The sequence below is a fragment of the Drosophila subpulchrella genome, chromosome 2L (genome assembly GCF_014743375.2).
Source record: "Drosophila subpulchrella strain 33 F10 #4 breed RU33 chromosome 2L, RU_Dsub_v1.1 Primary Assembly, whole genome shotgun sequence".
Lineage (NCBI taxonomy): Eukaryota > Metazoa > Arthropoda > Insecta > Diptera > Drosophilidae > Drosophila > Drosophila subpulchrella.
The window spans coordinates 10,319,730-10,346,338 of NC_050610.1; the positions used below are offsets into that span (position 1 = coordinate 10,319,730).

General features: G+C 36.0%; 2 protein-coding genes across 2 annotated transcripts; both read left to right on the forward strand.

Annotated features, from left to right (window-relative positions):
* Window positions 1-1,733: 1,733 nt before the first annotated feature.
* On the forward strand, window positions 1,734-2,446 carry LOC119547745 (accessory gland protein Acp29AB-like). Its single transcript, XM_037854741.1, has one exon. It carries the CDS (start codon window positions 1,805-1,807, stop codon window positions 2,333-2,335), a length of 531 nt encoding a protein of 176 aa, XP_037710669.1. The 5' UTR covers window positions 1,734-1,804; the 3' UTR covers window positions 2,336-2,446.
* An 11,044-nt stretch (window positions 2,447-13,490) lies between these two features.
* On the forward strand, window positions 13,491-15,304 carry LOC119546777 (phenoloxidase-activating factor 1-like). Its single transcript, XM_037853329.1, has 2 exons — window positions 13,491-13,934; window positions 14,126-15,304. Exons 1-2 carry the CDS (start codon window positions 13,874-13,876, stop codon window positions 14,986-14,988), a joined length of 924 nt encoding a protein of 307 aa, XP_037709257.1. The 5' UTR covers window positions 13,491-13,873; the 3' UTR covers window positions 14,989-15,304.
* The last annotated feature ends 11,305 nt before the right edge of the window (window positions 15,305-26,609 follow it).

A 26,609-nucleotide genomic window follows, 5' to 3' on the forward strand; every position in this document is an offset into this window, starting at 1 on the left:
AAAATATTTTAAGCACACTTTTGTGTGCGGTCCAAAACAGACATTCTGCGTGGGTTAAGAGTAATATACACTGTGAGACTTTTTGGAAAACCACCCACTTCCTTCAGCAGTGGGGCAGCAAATGAAACCCGACATCGATTTTGTTCTCAAGTTACACTCGCCTTTGTTTACACAAAAATTATGTTTAATGAGCAGCAACCCCGAACTTCATGGAACCCAGCATCTTCTGGGGTTGGCACAACTGACAATTACAATTACAAGGTCTTAAGTTTTTCGTGAAAATTATTATTTTAATTATGGGCTCCGGGAAATGCGAGGGTGGAAATTCAAGAAGAGCAAGAAAAAACGGAAACGAACGACCAACGACAAAAATTCGATACATTTATGACATAGCGACAGATCATAAATTCAGCGATTTGAGTGATGTGTTTGTGAGACAATAAACTAAACGAAATATTCAGCTTTATGCGATTGTCAGACGATTCCAAGGGGAATGGTTGCGAGAAAAGAACCATCTAATCAAGTGACATAATCAGTTTTTATGGTTGCTACAGAGCAATCGTAACTTTGGCACATAGTAACCCCATTTATCGGCTTGGGTTTTATTTTCGCACGTTGATAATTTTTATTTCCCACTGGCTCGCAAGATAACTTCACTGCGTATGTCCTGTGCAAATAAAATACATTTTTGCTGCGCTTTTATTTCCCATCATGAAGTTCCCGTCCACCAAAGCCCACCCCCGTTGTAATAATCATTTATTTAATGTGCCAAAACATTTATTATTTCCTCTGACCTATCCTGGTTGCCTCGTCCTTCGACGACTAGTCCTTCGAATGGTCAAAGTTAGATTGGACACTTGCGCCATTTTCTCCTAATGAATCTAATTGAGTCAAACAAGTGGCCAGAAACATTATGGTAATGCTAATGGTGTCGCCCCAATCGCTGTGACCTTCATGGTCGGTCTGGGTCTTTAAGATGGGGCTAATTTGGTTGGAAAGGACGAGATGGTATGGTTTTTACTTACAACTGATAAGGCAATAATAAGTGACTTGAATTCAAAGAGAGACAAAGAGAGGAATAGCGTTAACAGTGTTGCCATACAAAACAAAATATTTAAAAAATTGTGTTTAAATTCGGAATGAATTGAATTTAAAGAGAAAAAAAAGGGGAGAGGGAGACAATGATCGGTGATGCCATACAAAAAAAAAGATTTCGAAAATTGTAAGTGTTTTAGCGCTGAATGAATTATATTAAAAGAAAGATACAGAGAGAGAGAGAGAAAATATGAGATGGAACAGTGTTGCCATACAAAACAAAAGATTTAAAAAATTGTAAATGCTTAAATTCTGAGTGAATTGAATTAAAAGAGAGAAAGAAAGAGAGAGAGAGACAGATTAATGAACGGTGTTGCCATACAACAAAAATGATTTTAAAAATTGTAACTGATCAAATGCTGAATGAATTTTATTAAAAGATAGAAAGAAATAGAGATAAAGGTAGAGAGAAAGAGTTTTTCATGAAATTAAAAGTGAGAGAGAGAGGGTGAGTGAACAGTTTTGCCGTCCAAAACAAAAGATTAAAGAAATTTTAAAATCTTTACCTCGTAATCATATTGTGACTCAGTGTTTATCAACAGAGATTACACGAAATATGAGTTTAATCCCGGACTCAGTACCCTCAGAGCTTTCTCTTCAGTAGTCGTGAGCACTCGAAATGATGAAGTCTGTGCTATTTTTCGCTTTCGCATTTATTGGATGCCCCTTGGCATCTGGATCTGTAGTTCCTGGCCTATCACAACTTCAGATGGAACAATTGGGAGGAATCTGCTTGACTTCGATAGCCCTAATGGTAAAACAGACGGCTGATGAACAACAGAACTTGACTAGTTCTAAAGAAAGTGAACACAAAATTTCCATCAAAGCTTCTGAAGATAATAACATTGCTCCAGCCAAGACAGTTCCAGCGAATTTCGAGAAGATCGGTCAAAGGTTCTTCTACATAGAGAAGAAAACTCAACTTAATTGGTTCGCTGCCGGAAAGGCCTGCCAAAATATGAATGGTACACTGGCGACCTTGGAGAGCCAGAAAGAGATGGATGCTATTTATGAGAAGCAAGCGCTTGGAAAATACTGGACGGACCTTAACAACTTGGTAAATAAAAGGGAATTCACGAGTTGGTCCTCTGGCCTGAAGGCACCCTTTCTAAACTGGAGATACGATCAACCCGACAACTCCAATAAAAACGAGCATTGTGTAACCATGTTTGGCCCCCTTATGTACGATGATAACTGCGAATTGGAATTTTATTTTGTTTGTCAGGCCAATTTTTTGTAGAGCAGATAGCATAGTGAAACATATTATTCATATTTAATGTACCATGTTTAAATTTCGCAGTGTTCACTTTAGCTGATAAGAAATGCTAGTTATAATTCTCAAAGAGTAATAACACGAAAAGATTTGTAAGACTGTTTGGAAGAAAGTATTCCAAACAGGAACTTATTATCAATAATAAATATCTGTGTAATATATATTTTATATATATATTTTTTTTATTTTTCCCCCTTACTATTCTATTATTTTATGGTAAATTACAAAGTGAACAAAAAAGTATGAACAACAAAAACCAACAATGGAAAGTGGCTGGATACGTATCAAAATTAAGCCAATGGCGAAATGTTAAACGAAAATATTTCCAAATCATTGATTGCCATACTCGCGGCCTAAAAATCCTCTGTTTGCATATTTGTGTTGAAAAAATGGATATGCACTGTACAGTATGCCCTCGGAGCTCAGTCTATGAAATAATGAACGCATGAATGATTGCATACTTTTCGGCTGCTTGCCGTTTAACATTTTCATTGCCATTACTTGCTCTCTTTTTTTTTGGTTCGTATATGAAAAAATACCGAAATCGGTTAATGTTTATTGAAAAAGCATAAAATTCGTTCTACCAGAATGGAAAATATGCTTTTGATACAATTATTGTGCCTATCTGCAGGCGCCGGCCCTGAAAACGCACCCCGAACCCAGAAACTGAATCCTCCCCCCATGCGAATTCAGTCAAACTTTTTTGTATACCCTTTAAGGGGTATACCGTTTTAAAGTAGAGTTTGTAACTAGAAAAAGTATTCTTGAAAAATATATTAAAAATGTAAAAAAAAACTTAATATTGTCCATTTAACCTGAGTTCATAAAAGCAAGTATATATATGTAAATCGGTTTAGTTTTAAAGACGATTAGATGTATTGATTGTCCAGAAAGCTGTAAAAATATTATACTTATTTTTTATTATTATAAATAAGTATAAATATTGATTGTGCATTAAATCCATGATTTGTATTATTTTAAATATGAGGTCTATTTAATTTTTCTAGGAAAGAATATAATTAAGGGTAAAATCTATAAAAGGGTATACAAACTTCGAGTTACTAAAATCGATTTTGCTTTCTGGTTTTTAAATTTGTTTTTCTTTTTGCGCTCTTTTTTTCGTTTGAGTTCATTTTGCCCCCGGCCTGCTGTTCTTTTTTGGCTGAGACCCCGAGGGCCTGCAGTTATATGGGTCGCTTGCCGTTGATAACAATCCAGGATAATATGCGGCAGCGAGATGAATCCTGATGTGGCTCTAGGAATCGGCTTTGGCCCCGTCTCCATTTGGGAAGTGTGGGTTGCGGAGAGCGGAAAGCAATTTCATGGCCACGAGGTGGAACAATATCGAAATGGTATGGGGGCACTGAGGGTCGATGGTTGAGGATAGCTCATCGCATGTTTTAGTTGGGTTATTAGCATACGTGGCATAGCTGATCTTCCAAAAACGGAGGACTATTTAAGGCATATAATTGAAATTATAAAAGGTCTTGAGGGGGAGTTCTTTAAAAACAAAGTGAATTTTTATAAGGAAAGGAAAAGTTTTTTTTTTACCAATACATATCTTTAATTTTATCAATAAAATAGTGTTTTAATAATACAAAAATTCCTTAAGTATATATAAAGAATATGGGACTATTTAGGAAAGTAATTGAATTTAGGAAGGGATTTAAGCGGGAACTTGAACTTGAACTTTTGAACTTTTCCAATGTTTTTCTTTGATTTTTTTATTTTAGTGAAAAGTAAATAGCTTAATAGCAAAACATATATTTTACTTTTATTCCAAAAAATTGTGTCTTAATAATACAAAAGGTTTTTAGGTTTACGTATCTTTTAAATCTAAAAAATATTTTATAACGCCACATCTTTTGTAAATATTTTCCTTATAATTAAATTTCTCACAAGGTAAGAAAATCTTTTGCGTATTTACCAAATATTTATGTTTCTATTTCGTGTTCCCAAATAAACAAAAATACATTTTCTCTCAGCCCTGGCAATTTAAACCTTAATAACTTGACCTCTTATCAGTGTTCTGATCAAATATTACAAATTTTATAATTTAAATGAATTTTGAGCGTGCCAAAAAAACTTACCAGCAACAACAAAGACGAAAAAAGATGGTGAAATTACAACGCTTTGATATTCAAATGCTCTTGTAAAGTTTGAACTCATTTTCACAAATTCGTGTTTTATGCATTATTCAAAAGTGCTGCCCAATTTGCGATCCTTGGCCGGCAAAAAGGGTTAAGCAGGAGGGGAGGGGGAGACCAGAGCATATTACAGGACATATTTGATATTTCATGCCCAAATAAATGCAATGAAAACCCATCAATTGACTCGACTCGCCGTCAACGCCTCAGTTGGCATCGACACTGTGTGGCTCGATTTGCATATAAATTGCTTTTGACATCGTTTGTTTGCCGAACTTCCCTCCACTTATAATTCCCAAATTCTTTTTTTTTTCTGTTTCACCATCACCGGCCATGTCAAGTGCTTATCAGCCTGTTGGCATCTGTCCGGAAAAGCAATTGCAGAGCTCTCAGCCTCGCTTTTTTAATTGCCACAATTTGCGCTTAAACGTTTTGGCATTTCAACTCGGCGCCTGCAGCTGCTAAAAAAACCAAAATTCCGAACAAAAAAAATAAGAAACAAGCGACACCCATGGTGACAATTATATAGAGCAGTTCAGTTCCATTCCAGGTTGGGGATTTTGGAAGTGGGATGGTGATGGTGATGGTGCTACTGCCCTCGGGGCAGCATTGGAGGCTTACAAGTTGGCCCATTAGAGCCACGCGCCTTGGAGAGCCGCTCTTTTGTGGAGTTTTGGATGGGATCAACTTAAATGCCAACAACAATATTGCAGGGGGAGGAGCTTCTATGACACTTTGATCAAGCCGAAACAAGTTGCTCTGTAAAAAGAAATTGATATCTTTAAATTATAATACAAAAGGTTTTTGCGGATCTGTCTGTGATATTAAAAAAAAAGTTTTATATTTTATTAACTTTCAGGAAGTTCAGAGTATGAGCAAGAAAAAAAAATGCTGCCTAACAGTATTAAAAAAAGATGTAAATATAATTTGTTTAAGTCCCACTAAAAAAGGATTCATTTTAATAATGATTAATAAATAATTTTTAAAGTTAATCTAAAGGAAATGAAAATACTGTTAAACATTACTCAAAACCAAAAAGGATGAGTTTTTATCATTTTTATAATACCCACAGTATCTATAAATGTTACCCAAAAAATTTTAAATATTAAATGGTTTTAATTACTTTTTATATCTTATATAAACAACATGAACAAATCCAGTGACGATAAATTTGTTTTTTTTTTATATAACTTACTTATATTAGGATACATATTTCAGCATCTATAAATGTGTCTTAAAAATGATTAAAATAAAACAATTATGAAAACAAACTACGAGTAACGGGTATAAAAAAATATCGTAAGAAATATATTCGTACATTAATTTCAATTTAAAATAATACGTTTAATGTAAAATATATAAGGAATTATTTTAGATTAGATTTTATTTTGAACAACAAATATTAAAAAAAAATCAAACTAAATGACAAATCGGACAAACCTCAAAAATCCATTGGCTTTTTACACCCAGGGGGCAACATGCGGCGTTGACACAAGAATTCTTCGGAAAAAACCCCAAGAACAAGACGTTAGAAAAAGCGGAGAAGAGGAACCGCGACGATGGCAACTGAGGGTGACATTATTTTTCATGTCAATGCCTAAAAAGGACCAACCAGAATAATAACAAGAGAAAAAGCTGGAAAAGCGAAACACGAAGTGGCGGCTGACTTTTGGCGTTGTTTTTTTTTTTCGCTTGGTTTTCCTGGCTGATTCTTTTGCATTTTTTATGGACCCCTGCCTCGCCCACCCAGCCACCCCGCCCCCGAGGGCAGGTGTTGTGCGCTTTGTTTCTATTGTCATCAAGTGGAATTGGCTTTTAATGTTGCCGCTGAGATATCTTAAGAATAATTGTTTTGCGTGTTTTTCTTGATTTCCAGGGCTTTTAGATTTTCGTATAGGCCCCGCAGGTGCGTTTTATTCCTGGCCCCAAGTTTTTAATGTTTACTTAGGGTCATGTTTTTGAGGGTCACAATGGGTTGAGTTTTGGGGGTTTTTTGGGGTTTCGGCAATGGTCTTGGGAGTTATTAATTGCTGGGTGAAAAGTTTTAAGGTAAACTGGAAGTTTAGCTTAAGAAAATCGGGGGGAAAAAAATTGATACGGTGGCTAGAAAATAATTAAATAAAATTTTAATGTTAATGTGAAAACCAGGGGAGCAAGATAACATATAATATAAAACATTTTTCGACTCTTTCCCTAAAGATTACATTTATATTTTATTAGTAAATATATTTTAAACTTGTTGGCCTACAACCTATTTTTCAGTAACATGTAATATTTTTTAACACCCCCTTTAATAATTAAGATACTTTTCCAATCAATACATTAGCAACTTTTTCCTTTCCACCTATTTTTAGCCCTACAAATGGTTTATCTTTAGCACTTTCCAAACCCGTTCGAGAAAATTATTCCCTCAAATATGCAAATCCGGCTCTCGTGTGTGTGCACGCATCATTTTCGATTTAAATATAAATTAATATTTTAACACGCTTCAGCTCGGTTGTTGTATTTTTTTTCGTTTGGTTTTTGTTTTGGAACTTAATGAAGTCGACGAGGAGCCAGTCTGGCTGTGATTTCGAAGCCCGAGCATCCTCCGCTGTTCATTTAAATTTAAATCCATGTGTGTGAGCTCCTTTGCTCATTTAATCTTAATTAAAAACCGGTTTTTCGGGCTGCTCTTGCTTATGCACATATATTTTTTCCTCATTTCTCTGCCCAAAAAAGTATGCTACAAGGCCGAGAACTGTTGAGTTTTATTGTATGTGAAGCATCCTGGCACATTTATTTAGTATTCATCATATTTCTGATTTATTCAGTGGCAAATGGGCACGCGTATTTATGCTTATAATTACAGCCAGAATGTAACCCCAACTTCGGAGAAAGGGTTGCTTTGCATATGAGAGGCTGTTTATTCATATGAAAACTGTTGTTTCTTGGGGTTCGTTTATAGTTTAAGCATTTCACGGTTGAATTTACACCTTTGGGATTAGATTAGAATAGAAGAAAGGTCTCAAGTGTGAGGGGGTTGAAAATTCCCTGTTGTTTTGGGAATAGCATAACAATTGTGGGTTGTAGTTTTACATATGTGGGTTTAAGGAGACAGATGATTAGGCTCTTGAAAAATATAATGTTTTTTTTTAAAGATATATAATTATATATTTAACTATCCATAAAATAATATTTTTTAATATGTTGTATGTATATGTATTCGTTATGTTATGATCTAAAAATTCAAGCTAAATTTAAATGTAATTTTATAATTATTTATTAAAAAAATCCAATATATATGTAAAATTTCTATATTATTTAATCGAAATTTTTACCTAAATCAAATCTACCCCCTTAATATTTATTTGTACGCTTAAAACCATTTTTTAAAGATTTGCCATTTTGAACCATGCATTATCACATTATAAACTTCCACTTTCCGCGTTCTCAGTGCATATGATATTTTATAACCCTAAGATAAACATCAAAAGCAACTTTCGACTGTACCATAAAAATTGATAGAAACATACGCACATGCACACTCCATATGTTCGCTTGCAGATTATTTTTTTTGCGTTAAAAATTTTCAATAATTCTGCAAATTCAAGAGGGGTCGGCTATCCGTTTTTCGAGGGGTATGTTAAGCGCTACCTTTTGACGCACTTAATCTGCCAATAAAAGTAAATCAAAAGGCAGCGAAAAAGCCCGAACAACCCCCAAACCAACGGCAGTTCAAGAGGCATTTCCTGTTTCAAATTGAGGTATGCCATGGGATATTGCCGATATGGATATGGGATATGGCAAAAAATTCCTAGCCTATTTTTTTCGCCGTTCATCTCTTCAATAAATTGCCGTTGTTTTTGCGAAGAGGGGGAAATGGGGAGTTTCTGTGTTGAAAAGTGTAATTTTAAAAAGTCATAATCGCAGATAAGTGCGGTCTCAAATTGCCGGAGCTCTGCAGACCCGGAGTAAAAATGCCTGACAGTGGGCTATTCATTACAACGGCCAACGACTTATCATCGGGGGTTCGGGGGAGTACGGAATGGCCCTATATATATCACATATGAGTGCGATGGTCTGAGTTTTACACAACTTTCTGCCCATAATCCAAGCCGCCCACAACAACAATGGGAGTGGAAAAGCGAACGATTTACCAATTTTCATTTCAAGTCCATTGTTGCCATCCCATCCCATGATATATGTAGGTATTAAAAGTTATTGAAAAAACTGCTGACAAAAAAAGTATAAATATTTACGCAAAATACTATTTGAAAGTCAAGAGGAGGATCGAAAATCGTGTGGGTGGGTGGTTGCATCCCTGGTTTCAAAAGCGGATTTCAAGAGCCTTCGACTGGCAAATGCAAATGATTGGCCCCTTTGATGTTAACCGCCATAAATTTCTCACAAAGAGAAAAGAACTTAAGTTTGGACTTGAGATTTGTTTGGTTTTGAGGCGTATTTTAATTACAAGAAAGGATTTTTTAAGGCATATATAGGTAGATCCAGGATTAAGTACTAAATTCCCAGCTATAAAATCAATTTTTATTTTCATAATATTTTTTAAAGCCATAAAATATTTCCCTCACTCTTTGCCACACACTGAAATCCGAAATTAATTAAAAACTCGCAGGCAATTCAAATCCTCGGAAAGTTGAGCCAGCAAAACAAAAGTTCTCCCTTGAGTTTCAAGGAGATACAGACAATAGATATAAATAAAAACCGAAAATGCTATAAATTTTATGTGAAATATAATTGCTTAATGGCATTTCCTGGCATAATTGCCACGTTTTGCACCTTGGGAGCTGGTCCTTATAAATAAAAATTAATTTGTAGCGGCCTGAGCAACAATAACAAGACAATTACACACCGCACACACACCCTTCATCAAGGACTAACAAGGACATAGGGCCGACAAATTGTTGGCCTCCGTTTGTCGAGTACAAAATTGAAATTAAAAAGAAGAAAATGTATAAAGGCAAAAAAATGTCTAAAATGTTAACAACATTTCTGGTTTGGGTTTGGGTTTGTGGGGGGGCTGTGAAAATGGAAATGGTGGCTTTTCTTGGTGGTGCCATGTCATCCCAGTGGAAACTGTGGGAAATTGTCGCGTCTTGGGCGATAAATCAGGCAGGTGTCGTCGGCGGTTGGGTGTTAAGCATCTTGGCAGGCACTCTCGTTTCTTTTCCCCGTGTGAGCTGTGTGGTCGCATTAAAAATGCAGCAAAGTTGCCGGAACAAGCTACATAAACCACCCGCTCCCACTTGATTTTCCCACACCCCCACCAAACGATATTTCATGCAAAAAGGCGGCAGTAATTAAATTCAAGGAAAACTAACAGCGAAGACCGCACTGTAAAAATGCCATAATTATACGCGACTGCATGTCGTGTGGGCTTAGTGTACCGCCACCCCCTGCTCTCAACCCACCCCCGACCCCTGACCCTGTCAGTTTAACCCCCGACCGCCGGAAAAACCTGCGGGGCGCACATACGCCGAGCGTCGTAACGCTTTACTGCCTTCGTCTTGGCCTTCGTCGACATCTTCATCTTCGTCTTGGTTTTTTGGGGGAGCCTTTGACCTCAACGTTTTCTTTACACCCTGGAAAACCATTTCGAGTTTTTTGGATTTTTCAATTTTCATTTTACTTTATTTTGTAACCCAAAATACACATTTTAAAAGTAGTAGTTACTCTACATTACTCAACCTTATTAAAAAATATTTTGTAAAGATAATATGATCCTGAAGAATTCGCGTAAGTCTTAACGATTAACTTTTAGTGTGCTTAGTGCCTTATTTTAATCTTAACATTTTTTTATAACCATTAATAAATATCTTAAAAGTAGAAGCTACACAAAAATACCCAACCGCATTAAAAAACTAGAATGATAAAACATAATGAGGCTGAAGAATTCACTTTTAGCAGGCTTATTGCCGAATTATATTTTTACCTTGATTTATAACCATAGATAAAAATCATACATGTAATGGCTGCCAAAAAATAAAAGTTTTACAAAAATATTTATACAAAACAATATGGTGCTGAAGAATTCGCGTCTAGCCTAACCATTATCTTTCAGTAAGCTTATTGCCTACTTATAACTTATTTCACTAAATTAAAATCTGATCAAATTCCTAAGTATCTGTAATTAAAACTAAAATTAAATCCTAATTTAATTTCCTTATAGAGTAACCAACATTTCGAATCCCTTCTGCGACCATTATCTTTTCAGCTGGCAAAGCAACCACATTTTTGCAACGCTTTTCATGTCTGTCTGCCTGCCTTTAGGTGGTTGGGGTTGGTGATGCGGCTGCTTTCGCGTCTTAATCCTTTTTCCATTATTATTTTCATAATTCTTATTTACATGACGCCAAACGTCTTCGTCTCCGTTGCTTGTCTTGGTTTTTCCAACGCCCTCGCCGAGATTTTCTGTCTGTTATTGTTGTGGGCGGGGCGTTTTCCCCTAATTTTCCCGGCCAAGGGTAGAGCTTGTCTCTTTTGCTTGGCGCTTTTTTAATGTTTGGCGAAAAATTATTTTCTTATAACTGAATTATTCACTGATTACATGCCGTTGCCGTTGCCTTTGCCTTTGCGCCCTGTCTCTGTCACTCGTACCGCTCTGTACCCCCTTAACCCTATACAGCCCCCCCCACTGTTTTGCCTGTCGCTTTCGCTTTGCCAACCCCTTTTCGGTGCTTTACAAATTTATTACTCATACGCCCCGCCCAACAAGCTCCCGGCTCGTCGGTTTTCCACTTTTCCGGACAGACCCAGTTCGGAATGATTCGCTCGTTTTGAGAACAGGGGGTGGGAATGGGTTAAGTTCTAGGGGGGTTGGGGGTGCGCATGTGAGAACTGCATAATTATGAGCGCAAAACGGATTTAATTTTTAATTAAAGCGCATTTGAGGGTCTCCGGCTCGAGGATTTCGTAGCTCGAAATCGCTTTTCGGTTTCTGTGTTTGTTTTTCGCCTTTGCGTTGTCTGTAATTCTTTTTAATGGTTTTATTATAGGCAAATATGGGATACTTAGGGTTTAAGCAAAATAATAATTTTAGATTTAAAATATGCTTGAAATATTAAAAAATAATAATAAAAAATAAAATACCCCCTTAAGTAAAAGAGATTTTTTTAAATTAAGACACTAAATACGCTTCAGTTATTTCGTTTTCAACAAACCATTGCATTGTTTAAGTTAGGGCTTCACTTAAATGTATTAAAAGTAAATTAAAACTCATCTTCTTCCCGGCCGCCTTAAATTAAATTCCTCTGTACCAGGAACTTCCAATAGCGTTCCTTGGACCGACGGCCACTTGTGACTGCCTTTCTCCCATTTCACCACCCAATGCCTCATGCGCTCAATATTATGCTTTCATTTCTGTTTGCCAAGTGTTTGCATAAAGCGCGCGTTGACTGACCACGCACCGCTCCCTTTCCCCATTGACCACGTAAGTACCTCCTACCTTCCCGGCTGAAACTGCCCCTCCATCCAACCATCATCCAAGTAACGGGCATCGATAATGTGTCCCATGTTTAACAGGAGGTTGGTCCTACCGATTCCCAACCCCTTCTGCACAGAAAGAAACCTTAAATGAATTTTAAGGAATTTTAAGCTTAAAGACTCGCAAGGTGTTAATACAGTAAATGCTGATTTAAATAAATAAATATATAAGGGGTTATCACACTACCATGATCTTTAACTAGCTAACTGATACTTTTTTAATACCAAAATAAATATTTAGGGCCTTATGATACTAGCTTAACTGTTTTTTTAAATTATAGCAACCTAAAAATGATTAAGTATATTAATTCATTTAAAAATGTTGTTGAGCTTGAACCCCTTTTCCTTTAGGTTGCGATGGATATTTAAAAGAAACCCAGTCGGTAATCAAAGATGAAGCAAGTGATAAAGGCCTTCAAGTACCCTGTTGTTCTAGGAAAAATACAATCGTTTCTAACTTGTTTCATAGGTTTTTTAATTTTTCCACCGATTTATGTACATTTGTTTTCAAAGATCATATATTAAGCAAGTGTCATAAGGTCTTAAAAACTTTGTTGTTCCAAAAAAAAAATAATCAAAATAGATTCATTAAGTATGAATAAAAATGTATTATGTAGAGCCATTTCATTTTTTTAAGAACTATTTTTTTTAATTTAACCAGCGATATATGCTCCTTTTTTTCAGTGTAGCAATGCTCCTGTTTCTGAACCCGTTCCACTTTCGGCCGCCCGTCGACGTTGATGATGACACTCATAACAATTGCGCGACGGCATTTTACCTGAACAAACTTTGATACATGCATTGGTCGGTGGAGGAGTTGATGAGGGGGTGGTAGGGGTTGTAAGGGGTGGTATGGGGGGACTGGGACTTCCAGCTGAAGGCAATGGCCAAAACCAAACCAAACGTAAACGCAAATGAAAGCAAAATGCAGCCATGTCAGCAGCAGCAACAACAACGTGGACGATGATAGCGGTGCAGTTGGCTGCTAACAAAACAAGTGGGGAGCCCACATTGGCAAAGGGGGTGGTGGGTGAGAGGTAGGCGAAAGGTGGGTGAAAGGTGGGTGAAGGTGGGTGGTTCACTTGGTACCTTAACCATTTGGCAGTTGGCACTCGAATTCAATTTCAGTAATTAAAATAAACAACAGACGACGATGACGAGCAGTTTGACTCCACCGATGGGCTTTTGGCCAGCTCGACGACAACATCATCATCAACATATCATTATCAGACAATCCTGGCATCCATTTGGGCCAATTGCTTTGTCAAAATAAACATTAAGTGTTTTTCGAACTCAGTTGATATGAGCGAATTTTGAATACCCTTACAAAGATTATATTATTTATCAATGAAATCTTAATCTATATTGCAAAATGATAATATCTGTATAGTAGTTAATTAGTATGGAAGCTTAAAACGTGTCTAGGGATTGAAAGCTTTAATAACTTATATAAACCCGTTCAATCGACCGATCTGGAATCAGTGTCAATCAGAGCTTGTTTGCGACATGTTTGCTGGTGCTTAAGAGATATATTTTTGCGGAACAATCAGTAAAAAAAAATTGGCGGGAGTTAGGAATCCAAGTTAAAGAAACGAATATAGAATGGGGATGTTTCAACGCAATCATTAAATCTGGAGCTCTATAACCCAAAAACTTGATAACGCAGGTTGTTAGAATATTATCTGTTCTAACCATGTGTAACTATTGGGTTATAACCTGATTAAATGGCATTCAATTATGCATGAAGTAAATAAAAACTCGTCTCAGACTGACGCATCCAAATGCAAGACTGCTACTAAGAAAAAGTTGTAATAACCTCTATAAACCCGTTCAGTCAACCGATTGAGAATTAGTTATCTTGGAAACTCACTGCAAGATGTTAGCCGCTGCTAAAGTTTTCTATATTATATATGGAGTATTGCCAGTATTCTTAACAGGTAAGTTAAAATCCAAACATAAGTGGGATTAAAAAGATAAAAAACTTTTATTATTATTTCTTTATTTAACAAATTAATTTAACTCAAGTTACTTAAACGTATAAAAATTGGTCTTATAAAAGTACAATGAGATCGTAAATAAATTGTAGAATTATAATCACTTTGAAAATTAACCTGAAAAATCTTTATAGCAATTCAGGGCCAAGAAGACTGCGGAAGACTGCGGGAGAGCCAGCTGTACGATCGTAATAAGATTACGTCACCGGATGAGTACACCTGGATTGGCCGAGTGGGCTATAAGAACTCAGTTAATGGAACCATAGAATTCCACTGCCTTTCGGTGCTGATCCACCGGCAGTTTGCGATTCTTCCGGCCCATTGTCTGCTAAATATACCAAATTCCGATGCCACATTCATCCTTTTTGGAGACTGGCAGGCCAAACAGAACTTCATTGAAGGTGATTGTCGCAAGGTGAAGGAATTCTTAAAGTGCACATCACCCCCGCAGATGGTGGATATTGAAGAACTGGTGGTGCATCCCCAATATAAATCATCAGGGACTTTGAATGGGCTCAACTTCAACATCGCCCTGGCCAAACTGGAGAGGATCGTGGAGTTCACAGACTTCGTACAGCCCATATGTTTGCCCCCTGTTGGCGAGGATAAGGACAAACATATAGGTCAGAGGTTAGAGTGGGCGGGATTTGATAAAGCTCGAGATGTGGAGGACTTGGAGTTGAAGAACTTAGATGATGAGTGGCGTGTGAAGACGCAGCTACAAATAGCCAGTCTACAATTCTGCAACTCAACGATTTGGAACCGTCGACCACTATTTGAGAATCATTTGTGCTCGGTGGGAGACAAGAAAAGCGGTCTTCTTTGGGGATCTCCTCTGATGGCCTTCGAAGTGTTCGATGGAAAGCCAAGAAACTTCTACTTGGTCGGAATACAAATCAGTTCCATTTCGGCACCTGGTGAGGATCTCGACTCGTTCTTATTTATGCGCATCTTGCCATTTAGGAGTTGGATTCAGAAAAATATTAAATATAACTAGGAAAAACACTCAAGTGATAGATGAGTCAATAGTTATCGCTAATAATAGAATAATTGAATCATAAAAATCCATTGAATAATCATGTTAAGGTATTTTTAAGCTTTAAAAAAATTAAAAACTATCTGATGTTGAACATTCTTTAATTCTATTAATTTTATTTAAATACCAATTGTATTGAAATCATAATTTTCTTGCCTGACTTCAGGTAATATTATAGTTTTTTTAACTGATGTAAAGATTTTGTTAGAAGTTAAAATGAGAGATCGAGAATAATCATTATTACTAGTCTACTATAATTTAAAAAAAATTTTCTTTAATGTGACTATTTTCAGACCCACTGTGGACAAGAGAATATAGAGTTTTATTTTCTCAAGATTGAAATATTTTTATTTACATATAAAAGTACACATCACAGTAGTCTTTTATTATTTCATTATTTTCGGTCCCTGGTAAAAATTGCCATTAAGTATTATTTTCCTAGTACTACTTAAAGACGATGTACCCTACGCTCAAAGGACTCTCCCCCAAAGAGGACATAATTAAAGTCCCCAACGAAGCTGGAAAGTATGCTGCGGCTTTTGTGGCCAAGGGCGAGCACGGGAATTGACTTAATTAAATGCAATTTTCAATGCGTTTTTGGTCATTTGAGTGCGCAATTTACTGTTCACCCCATGCAGTGAAAATAAGTGTGTGTGGGCTGTGTGTGGATGGGTATGGGAAAAGGGGGCGTGGCATTGTCACTTGGTAGGTTTTTATGTTTGTTTAATTGTCGGGAGATGCGTTTCGCTTTATGCTTATTTATGATTTAATTAAATGCAATGCAGACCGCAAAATGAGCCATGTTCGAGGTGTTGGGGGTTTTCCCGGGTCTCGGGGGTTTGAGAACAGCTATTTAGGGGTGGCATCCATCGATGGAGTGTTTATTTTGGTTTCGAGACGTTCTTTGTGGCCAGAAAATGACCAGAGAAGCTCATTTAATTAAGTCGCCCGTTCATAATGAGGGAATCCTTAGGCTTTAACCAAGGCACACAAGCATTTAAATTTTATAGGTAAATATATATATCAGCAATTTATCATGGGGCCATCATCTGGTTAAAACAAAAAAAGGGTTCGACTATTCAACCATCAATCAAATTATTAAGGCTTCTGGAATTTTTTACGTTCACTAATTTTCCATGTAACATTTGAACATTAAAAAAAAGGGAATTATTGATTAAATAATCTTAAAAAAAACTTTCAGCACGTACCCTCCATTCGAGTTTGATTCGACCACATCCTTTTGGCCCTAATCCCAACGCCCCACACTAAACCCACCTTTACTTTGTTTTCGGCTTTTGAATAATTGAATTCTTCTGCTTGGCGAAACACAAAACTCAAATGCACAACCGATTGAGTTGATCAATCAATTTGAGGGTTTCGATGGAATGCCCAACCGGATATGAGAAATGAGTAAGATATGGCAACTTGAATGTAGATATTTTATACGAGGAAACGAGTGAGGATTTAATTAACCACTACACACCTTTAAATAAGAAAAGTGGCTTAAAGATAAAAAATGTTTATTAAACATTTAAGCTGTTAGAAACAGAGAAATAAATGCATTTTATTTTAACATACTGAGCGGATTAAAGGCCAAATAGAATCCACATAAATGCAAGTGGATCTGGTAAATAAAAATTGAGATATTTTAGTATTTAAAAGAAAAGAAACTAGCAAATGTTTAAAGTACAAGTTACCATAGTATTGATAAACTGCAATGATTGTCAGACTTATGATGTATATAATGAGAGACATGTTTACGTACTGGGTATTAATAATAAAACCTCTAAGAAATCTATAAAAATGTTTGTCAGCTAGATCAAATTGTTAATTTTACGGTAAATCAACATTTTCCACAATTGGCTATACCTACTTTAAGTAAAAAATAGGTGATTCCAAGAAATGACTATGGTTTTTAAATCACTTTAAACACTAGATATCCAAAAGTATGCAGTGAATAAAGGATAGTTGACTTTATAAGTCGAGTATATTAAAGCATACCTTTAGGCGCAAAAAGTGATTTCAACATACTAGGGATTTGAATATTTGATAAAATTAGATTTTTAGGCATTTAATAAATATAGGTAAAGCTTGGAAAGTTCTACGAGAACGGCTTAGCCTATAATTTCCCAGCTATAACCTGGTATTTTGTTACACCTTGTGCCCAGCTCCATGGCATCGTAATTTTCCTCGGGTTTTCCCGTCTCAGTTGTGCTCTTGGCACTTCATTCATTTGTGAATGTGACAAGTGCCGACGGGGAATGGGGTTGGGAATGGGAATTGTTGCTGACGACGCTCAACTTTATGTTGATTACCTTTTCTGATTATGTCTGAGTGTGTGCGCGAGTCCTTGGCACACGGCGGAAAGCCGGGATAAAACAATAAACATAAACCAAGTGGGTCGGCGAGGCAGAAGGTAGAAGTGGGCATGAAATATGATTGAAGTCGAAATGGAAGATCCGAAGGGCAACCACTTGAGAGAGCTGGCTCATGTGTAGAACGGCAATCCGGCGACACTCTGGGGACAGGAGTTGAAATGTTGCAGCTGACAAAAGGTACATAATCACTTTTCCAGCCAGCAGTCAAATTAAAGCCCGGGAATATGCACAAACAGGACCAACAACTGAGCACCCAAGGAGCCGCGGCCTCAACTTACAATCCCCAAAACATTCTAATTGTAATAAAAAGCAACATTAACTGGCGCCCAACGGTTGGCTGGCACTCAAAAACTGTCTCCTTCCTTGTAATAATCATCGAATAAATTATGCAAAAATCATTTCCATTGTTGTAAGTGCCTTCTCCCCGTGCGTTGTCAACGCTCTCATCTGTTTCTGTGGAGGGGTTCACAATCTTATATCGCATTACAGTCGCCTGCCTCTCGTGCTGGCAGCCAAAAATTGGCAATACTTGAATTTTTAATAAGCTCCGCCAAGTTGCTTTCAACATTTTCAACATCTCATTTCGACATTTTTAATGTTTGGTTGGGTTAATCACCAGAAATTGGAGCTAGGGTGGGGAACTTGTAAAAGGAGAATTATACAACTATGAACAGGTGTGCAAAAGAGGCTTATAAAAATCAAAAATTCTAGTTGCAATATTATTACATTCGATTTAAAATATTGATTGGATTATAAATAATACTTTTAAAAAAATATTATTTCATTTATATTTATATGATATTAAATAAATTCTATTTTTATTGTTTTTTAGAGTATTAAATTATGACAAAAAATATTTGACGATGATAAATTGTTAACTGTTCTTTATAGAGTTTCCTTATAGTCAATAATTTATAATTCTAAAATGTTTACATAATTTGTATTTAATTTAATTGGTAATTCATTTATTATATTATAATTATATATATGAAAATAAATATAATTTGCTAAAAAGCACCCTGTTTATACATAATATACAGTGGTCGGCATAAGTATTTTGACAAAATAAAAGTTAAGTATACTCATAACTTGAATTTACTTCTTGTAAACTATAGGCATCAATGGAAAGGTAATTTCAATGCCGTTTGAATGATACAATACATTTCTTTACCCATTCAGTACTTATTGAAAAGGACGAATTTGTGTAAATCAACTTTGAAATTTTTAAAAAAAACTTTTTTCCTCGTCTTGAAAACTTAAATTTTTTGATGCAAAAAGTTTCTTCAAACAAAAACAATAGTAACTGCAAAAAGAATTTTTCAAAAATCATTTTTCTTATATTTTTTATGAATTTTTGAAAATGCTTAAAAACAGGCATTTGAGCCATATTTTTGTCTTTTTCATACAAATTTTTTCCGACATTGTCACCTTCAAAAAATCATAAAAAATATAAGCAAAATGATATTTGAAAAATTCTTTTTGCAGTTACTATTATTTTTGTTTGAAGAAACTTTTTGCATCAAAAAATTTAAGTTTTCAAGACGAGGAAAAAAGTTTTTTTTTTTAATTTCAAAGTTGATTTACACAAATTCGTCCTTTTCAATAAGTACTGAATGGGTAAAGAAATGTATTGTATCATTCAAACGGCATTGAAATTACCTTTCCATTGATGCCTATAGTTTACAAGAAGTAAATTCAAGTTATGAGTATACTTAACTTTTATTTTGTCAAAATACTTATGCCGACCACTGTAGGTCACTAAAAATATCAAACTATTTTTCAAAATGTATTTACCTAACAAACTATGTATTTCTTAGTATATTGACTCCAAATCTCTAACCATAATATCTATAAAGTGCCTAGTAAGTCCAGCGAGTTTATCTACCAAAGTACCCTAATAAATCCAATTACAGATTGGCCGGTGTAAAAATGGTCTCGTTACGGGCAAAAGGGAAAATACCCCTGACTACCTTTTGTGAGCATTTTATTTTCCACTTAGCTTGTATTTATTTAAATTTGAGCCCTGGCTATACGGTAAGATATATCTTTCTATAGCCAGACGAGCATGGACCTTGGGCTTATCGCTCAACCAGCTTATTTGCACAGGCGATTGCCGAAAACCAATCGGCGTAAAATTGAAACCAGCACCTTCTTCGCTTTATATTTTTTATATTTCCGTGGGGTGTGCCGGGGCATAAAAATGAAAAACAAATAAAGAGGCAAAGGCAAAGTGGATAGGAAAATTTCCAAAAAAAATTAAACATGCCTGATGCGCATCGATTGATTGACGCGCGATTTGACACGTGGAAAATGCATAAAAAATATGAAAATACGTAGAGCCACTCGAATCGAGAGGTCGAATAACATCTGTAATTGTTGCAGTTTGTAGAACCACCCTTCGACAGGTCCCCTTGACTTCTGCGATTTCGTATGCAAATCGTTGAACGGAGCAAACCGCGTTGTTAAGCGTGAAATTTGTTTTTCATTTTTATATTTTCGGTTGGGGTTTTTCGGCGGTTGACAGACACTCAAATCGAATTTTTGTCGCGCTCTGGCAAGTCATAAGAAAATATTTGAATAAAAGAAAGCTACCCTCATCCCCCGGTTCTGCAGGGGTGTGCGCCCCTGACTTGACGCTTGTTTTTCGGCACATTATGCAAAATAAACATGCAAATAAGATTTGCAGTTAATAAAATTGGTGTACAACCTTATATTCGCGTCGAGATAATTCCCGAAGACACCCTCGAAAAAATCGACTTGTCCATATGCCACTTTGGGGAACAATTATGTAGGATTTTAACTTTATTGCTAAACGATTTTCTGACACGACTGTTTCTGAATAAATTTATGGCAAATCTAGATTCTGGAAAATGCGTGCAAATTTTTAGTTGCTGAGTTATAGACCTATGTATGTACAAACCCAGAGGATATGGCTTTTGGGTATTATGATTCCTTATAAGCTAAATTTATATTAAGCATTGAATATGCATTCTAAATGTTTCTAAAACTAAAGAATTTTTAAATTATCAAAACAAAGATGTGCTTTAATCGAAAAATATCTGATAGAAAGTTAATTTATTATGATATATAAGTTTCATAAACTTTAGTATTACATTTTTTTTTATTAGACTTGGATTATTCATTAAATTCTAAGAATTGAATGAACGAATATGAAAATAAATCTAGCGTATTATCTTTTCTTCGTGTTGTTTTACATTCAAGAAGTCAAGTCAAATATTGGCAATCATCACTCTGGAATTTTGGCTTTATTAGCCATCACCAGCAAGTCTAAATAGCTTTGTCTATATTTCATTGGGATTCTGTTGATTCCTGTTGGGGAGCAAATTTCCTAGAATGCCTTGGAGTGGCTTACAAATGGCATGAAATTCATACGCCGTGCATAAGTAGCGTTAAATTGTGAGATTGTATTACATTTCCCCCCAGAACCGTCTGGATTAAGATTTCTCTTCGGATTTCTTTTTGGGGATGCAAAAACGGCAGGGGATCAGACTGACGTCAACAAATGAATGTTGGGGTGTTGTATTGGGGAAGAATTTTGATTTTAGAGGGAGAAAATCAGACGGTAGTCTATGAAAATGCAGGAAAACATATATTTAAAAAGATTTTTTGATTTAAAAACATGGTAGCCAGAATAAATACCATTTTTCTATTATAAATAAATTTAAAAAAACGTTTTCCAATAATGGTACTATTATTAAAAGATATAATCAAAATCAAATATAATATTCATATGTTTATATTTTTAAAACCATAAATGTAGGAAGTGACACTTAAAGTTTTTATTTATTTATTTATATATTTATATGGGAATATAAGAAGACTTCTCCAAATGAACTGACCACTTCCTGTATTTGTCAAATTTATTGATAGGCTCATACATCAAATATAATGCCTCAGGGGGTAAATTCCTTGCCCAAAAGAAGGGACATCTTCCTGTTTCATTTCACGGACAGAATGTTGAAAACTTTGATTGATGCATCGTCGATAGCAGCGAAATGGAAATTAATCAAAAATGCAAACTGTCTTGCGACAGCCACATGCCGCACAACTTGTTCGACTTTATCTCGCCTCCCTTCTGCTGCTAATAAATTTTTATTTAAAGTTCATAAAACAAACCGTGCAGGATAATAAATTATAAGGAAACCCCCGCAACAGCTGCGTCCATGAAATCAACATAAAAAGTCATTTGTATATCATTTTTTTTGGGCTTTGTGATTTGTTTTTTTCAACGCTTTTCTTTGGATTTTTCCCAAACAAATTTTACACAGTTGCTGCGGCTTTACGCTTGTTTCGAATGCTTTCCCAGAAAAAGTATGCAAAGTATGTGGCACTGGAAGTTGGGTTTTCCCCCGGAAAATGCTCCCCTTCCCGCTCGTAATTCGCATTCATTTATCTAAGCAGCCGTGTCTTCTTTCAGGGCTTTTCTTTTGTTGTTCCACTCACTTTTGCTTACTTTTTTACGTGACTTTGGTTGGGTCGGGAAGAAGAGATATATGGTTTTAAAGGGAGGGAGTACTGCAGCAATACCATAAAGTATTGCTGTGCTTATTAACCCTCTAGTGCCAAACACCGTTATTTTAGTCTTTTCATTCCTTTTGACTCGGTTTTGCGTTTTTTCTAATTCGGGGAAGTCCAAAAATTAAGTTCGTTGCGTTTGGAATACATACTAGAGCTTGCGCAAGCTGCTGTAGTCATTTGAAGCAGAAAATTTGTGCAACTCGGACGAAATAATTATTTGCAAATTAAGTGCAAAATATAAATATTTTTTTAAAATAAGTAACTTTAAGTAACTTTAGTTTTAATTGTTGTTTTATTTGTTTTTGGAGCCTTTCTTTAAGTAATTTATAATAAAACGTGTAAACAAAAGAATTGATTACCTAATTTTTTGTTGGCCTACCTTCCCAAAGCCGCCTCTAGGCGGTCCAAGGATATAGTCCTATAAAACTCGATCCATGCAAAAGTAAAAGTTTTTCTAAAACAAACATTCACTTTTGATACATAATGAATCCAAAAATAATTTTTTTTTTTGAAAAGAAAATTTGGGCACTAGAGGGTTAAAAACGTAATTCAAGCATTTTGTTTGTCATTTATTATGATTATTGGTGGTGAATGGAAAATGTCTGAGCTTTAAACGGCTTTTGAGGGTATTTATAAAATTAAACTAAAATGTTAAGTGCCTTTTATTATAAATATTATAAACGTATCCATTTCAATATTAAATAAATATTAAAATATATTAAATTACAAAAGAAGAAATCGCAACAAAAGAAATGATTATAAATATATTAACCAATCTATTACGAATCATATTTAAATTAACAAAGCTAATTGTTTTCCTGCTTATATTAATTAAATAACTAAGTAAAACTTTTAAATGACTCTCTTCCTGAAAACATCCAATGAAAACAATTGAAATCCCCCGCGATTTGCGAGAAAAAACGAACCCAAACTGGAGTCACTCACTCGATGGGGGATTAACTTCGTCGGTTGCCTCCGAATCGGCAATCCCAGTCCAGGGGATATCCTGTCAGTCAGCCTGGCAACCCTTTCGTATCTGTACCTCGGGGGCCGCGTCATGATAAATGACCGGTGTTATTCAAATTAATTGATCAAATCCGAATGTCAGACTGTGGAAATCTGCGAGAAATTGCCAAATTACGGCATCAAATGAATTAAGTGGCGACTGCCACTCGCATGACACATTGCCGGCAAAAGCGGATGCGGATGTGGATGCGGATGGAGATGCGGATGTTTTCGGGGGGATTGCGGCTGGAAAATTTGCATGTGTCATGCGAGTGTCCGAGTGTGACACCCAGCGGGTTCCACCAGCACCACCGGCAAATTCCGGATGGGCTGGGCTCTACGGGTATACGGGTATATGTGTGTCAAACGGTATAGCTTCCGGTTGAATGATTGGACAAATGAATGGCTTACAAACGGACGCATGTCCGTGCGAACGGACGCAGGATGACCACATCCGCATAGCCACATCCACATAGCCACAACCACATGCACATTGAAGGGGAGGTCCTGCAGTTGGAACTCGAACAGGAGCAGCCCCCGAGGGCTCCTGGTCAAATGTTTGCGGTCACTACGGGGGCATCACTCTTGAGGGGATCTAACAGTGATGAGGCACTGAAAAAAATATAATATTAACAACCATTTATCGACGGCTAAATCAAAACTTAAGTGTTTTTATTGAAATGCAAATTGCAACTCTTTAGAAAAATATTTTAATATACTCTTTTCAAGATAATGTAGTATATATACATTTTAGGGATCCTATCAGAATATACAAAGTTCATCTCGTTTTAAGAAGTTTTTAAAATAACTCGTTAAAATGTTAAAGTTCACCTTAAATGTCTAAATACAATTTTTCTCAGATTAAGAAACAAATTATATTTCTTTTGATTTGAAAGTATTATTATTTTTCAAACAAAAAATCTTTGGTGTTTTTATTAAAAAACTAAAATTATAGGTCATATTGATTAAAAAAATGTTACGATATTTGAATTAAGTAATTAGAAGAAAAAGTTTAGAAATGTTACGAGACCCTCTGAATAATAAACATTTTTGGAATAAATGTTAAAAAATTACTCACCCATTTAATTGATAAGCCAATTAAATATTTAAAAATCTGGAATATTGCAGTTAAACATGAAATATATTTGTGTTTTCAATTCTACAAATTCAAAATATATTAAAAAAAAAGTATTCTGCAAGATGTTTTAAAGATCCATCGAAAAAAAAACATATTTTTGTAATATTTTAAAACTGACAATAATTTTTTCTTGTACACTATGGGCAATGCTGTACAATTGCCCGTTGGCCATATTTTTCGGAGCAAAAATTGTGCTCAAATTGAAATCGGAATTGCAAATTAACAGCCGTAGCAGCAGGCAACGATTTATTGCCTCGGCAAATCTCCGTCTCTCGAATCCGGCAGAAAAACGATTGAATCAGTCAGTCATTTGAGTTGGATTAATTGCTCTGACTTTCTGCTGGGATGGGGCCCCAAAGTGAACTGATTAATTTTGTGAGATTTTAGAATTCGAGAGGCTGGCGAAAGTGTTTTTCGAATGATTGCGGAAAGCAATTAAATGCTTAAATTGAGTGCAAGGCAAACTGATTGGGTTTTCCAACTCTTGGTATGTGACTTTCAGCAACAAGAAAAGGGGGAAGTATCTCCATAGTCTACTCAAATTTTCCCTCCCTTCTGGAAAAGTGACAAAGCCACTTAACACCTACTCATGTCACCCATACAATCCGCTTAGTTTAAATACCCAAAAGGCTAAACAAAAAACCCGGTGGCGAAAACCACACGCACCCACACACACCCACGAAAAAGGAAAGCGGATACGGCGGGTGTGGGTGGTGATTTTTTGGTGACTTTCTGCAAAATTTAACAAAAACAACAAGGGCGAGTGAGAGCCCAGCTTCTTTTTACACACTAAACGCCCCCTTTTTATGCGACGATTTTCCTCAGCTTTTTTGCGGTGGTTCAGCCAAAAAAGGGTCTTTTGTGGCAGTGGCAGCAACCACCGAACGAGAAACTACAAACGAAAAACGGGGACGGAGGGCTTACACTTTTCTGCCAAAATAAACCCTCGTCGAGAGCGAAGGCCACCCACATCCATCCACTTATTTCCTTTGGAGCAACAAGTGCACACTCGGAAATGAAAATACCATTTCAATTGCTCCCCGGCAGCAGAAATAAAAGGCGAAATTGCCAAAAAGGAGTGAAGTTTCGGGTGGAAGAAACAAAGCTACTTGTGGTTGTACTTTTGGAGGGGGTGGGAAATTCGGAAAAATCAAGGGGCCCTGGGAGAAACGGAACTAGCTAATTCCCTATAAGAAAAGTTGGAACCATTTGTTTATCTAAACATCTATTTTATGTATTACTTTTACAGCTTACGTTGAAGTATTACTATGATGGACTATTTATTTAATATTAATAAGTTCTATAAAGTTTTCCATAGAAGAGAAACATAGAAGAAAATCTAATAAAATATATATCAAGATACTTAAATATAAAATGGTTTTTTTTTTCAAATCAAAATCAAATAAGAAATCGTTTTGAGACCACAAAGAAAAACTTAATACGTTTCCAAAAAAATCACTCATATAACTTATTTTGTATAGATCAAGCGACTATGTTCAATGGCTGGTTAAAATAAATTACTTTTCATCAGAAGGTGAGCCATTATTAAAGATTTTTTATGTGGGCCGGTTCGAAAAATATAACCCTTTAAAAAAATACCTAGGCATGCAGCTATTTTAACTATACCATCTATCTATCACAATATAACGAAAACGACCATAAATAAAATAACATATGTATATTAAAAGTTTCCAGAAGAACCATTTAATTTTGGCCTTAAATTTACTTTAAAATGGTTCAAGAAAATAAAATAAATATTAATAGAGATCCCGCTTTTAAAAATGCTTAACAAGTGTAACAACAAAATTCGGTTTCAGAAACTTCTCTAAAAAGCGAATGTACCCCCATAAATTGTACGAAATCATGTGCGAACAGAAAAAACCTCGAGCAGAAAGAGAAAATCCAACAAGCGGATAATAGAAAATCCACAAAACGTCCCAGTGAGCCGGAAGTGTTTTGTGAAGTGGCTTTGACTTATGGCCAAGACATTTCCTCGAGGGTTTCCCCATCTCCCCGAACCGGAGTTGTCAACGCAATTGGCCGGGCTAAGCTCTTTGGCAGCTCATCCGCATGGGGTCACGAGAGCTGACCTTTTGGCCAGTTGTCTGGCTTCCATTGAAATTGTTTACCTTGGCATCAATTTCAATTTGCATGCAGGGCGCAGCATAAAATAAAAAACAGAAGAATGAAATTCAAATTTAAAAGTGTTTATGGCAGCGAAATGTAAATTTGTATTTACTTAAGCGCGCGGCGAGTGTGCCAAAAGCGAAAAACCTTTTTTGAAAGGCGAGCAACCCTCGAGAATAATACTTGTACCCTCGCCCGATTTCGGCATGTGTGTAGCGTCCACTTGAGTGTCAAGTGCATATCACCCTCAACCTCTTGAATTTCCACATCCATTTTCCCCACTGGAAAACCCCTGTCCACCCACATCGAATGCTACAATATGCAAATAAATTTGCCATTAAAGAACAAAACTGTTATGGCCTGCATTTGTTTTTTCTTTATGAACGGGGTGTACA

Coding starts and splice junctions, on each gene's coding strand:
- LOC119547745 (XM_037854741.1), top strand. CDS start 1,805: ATGGAACAATTGGGAGGAATCTGCTTGACTTCGATAGCCCTAATGGTA.
- LOC119546777 (XM_037853329.1), top strand. CDS start 13,874: ATGTTAGCCGCTGCTAAAGTTTTCTATATTATATATGGAGTATTGCCA. Junction 13,935..14,125: donor ATTGCCAGTATTCTTAACAG/GTAAGTTAAAAT, acceptor AAATCTTTATAG/CAATTCAGGGCCAAGAAGAC.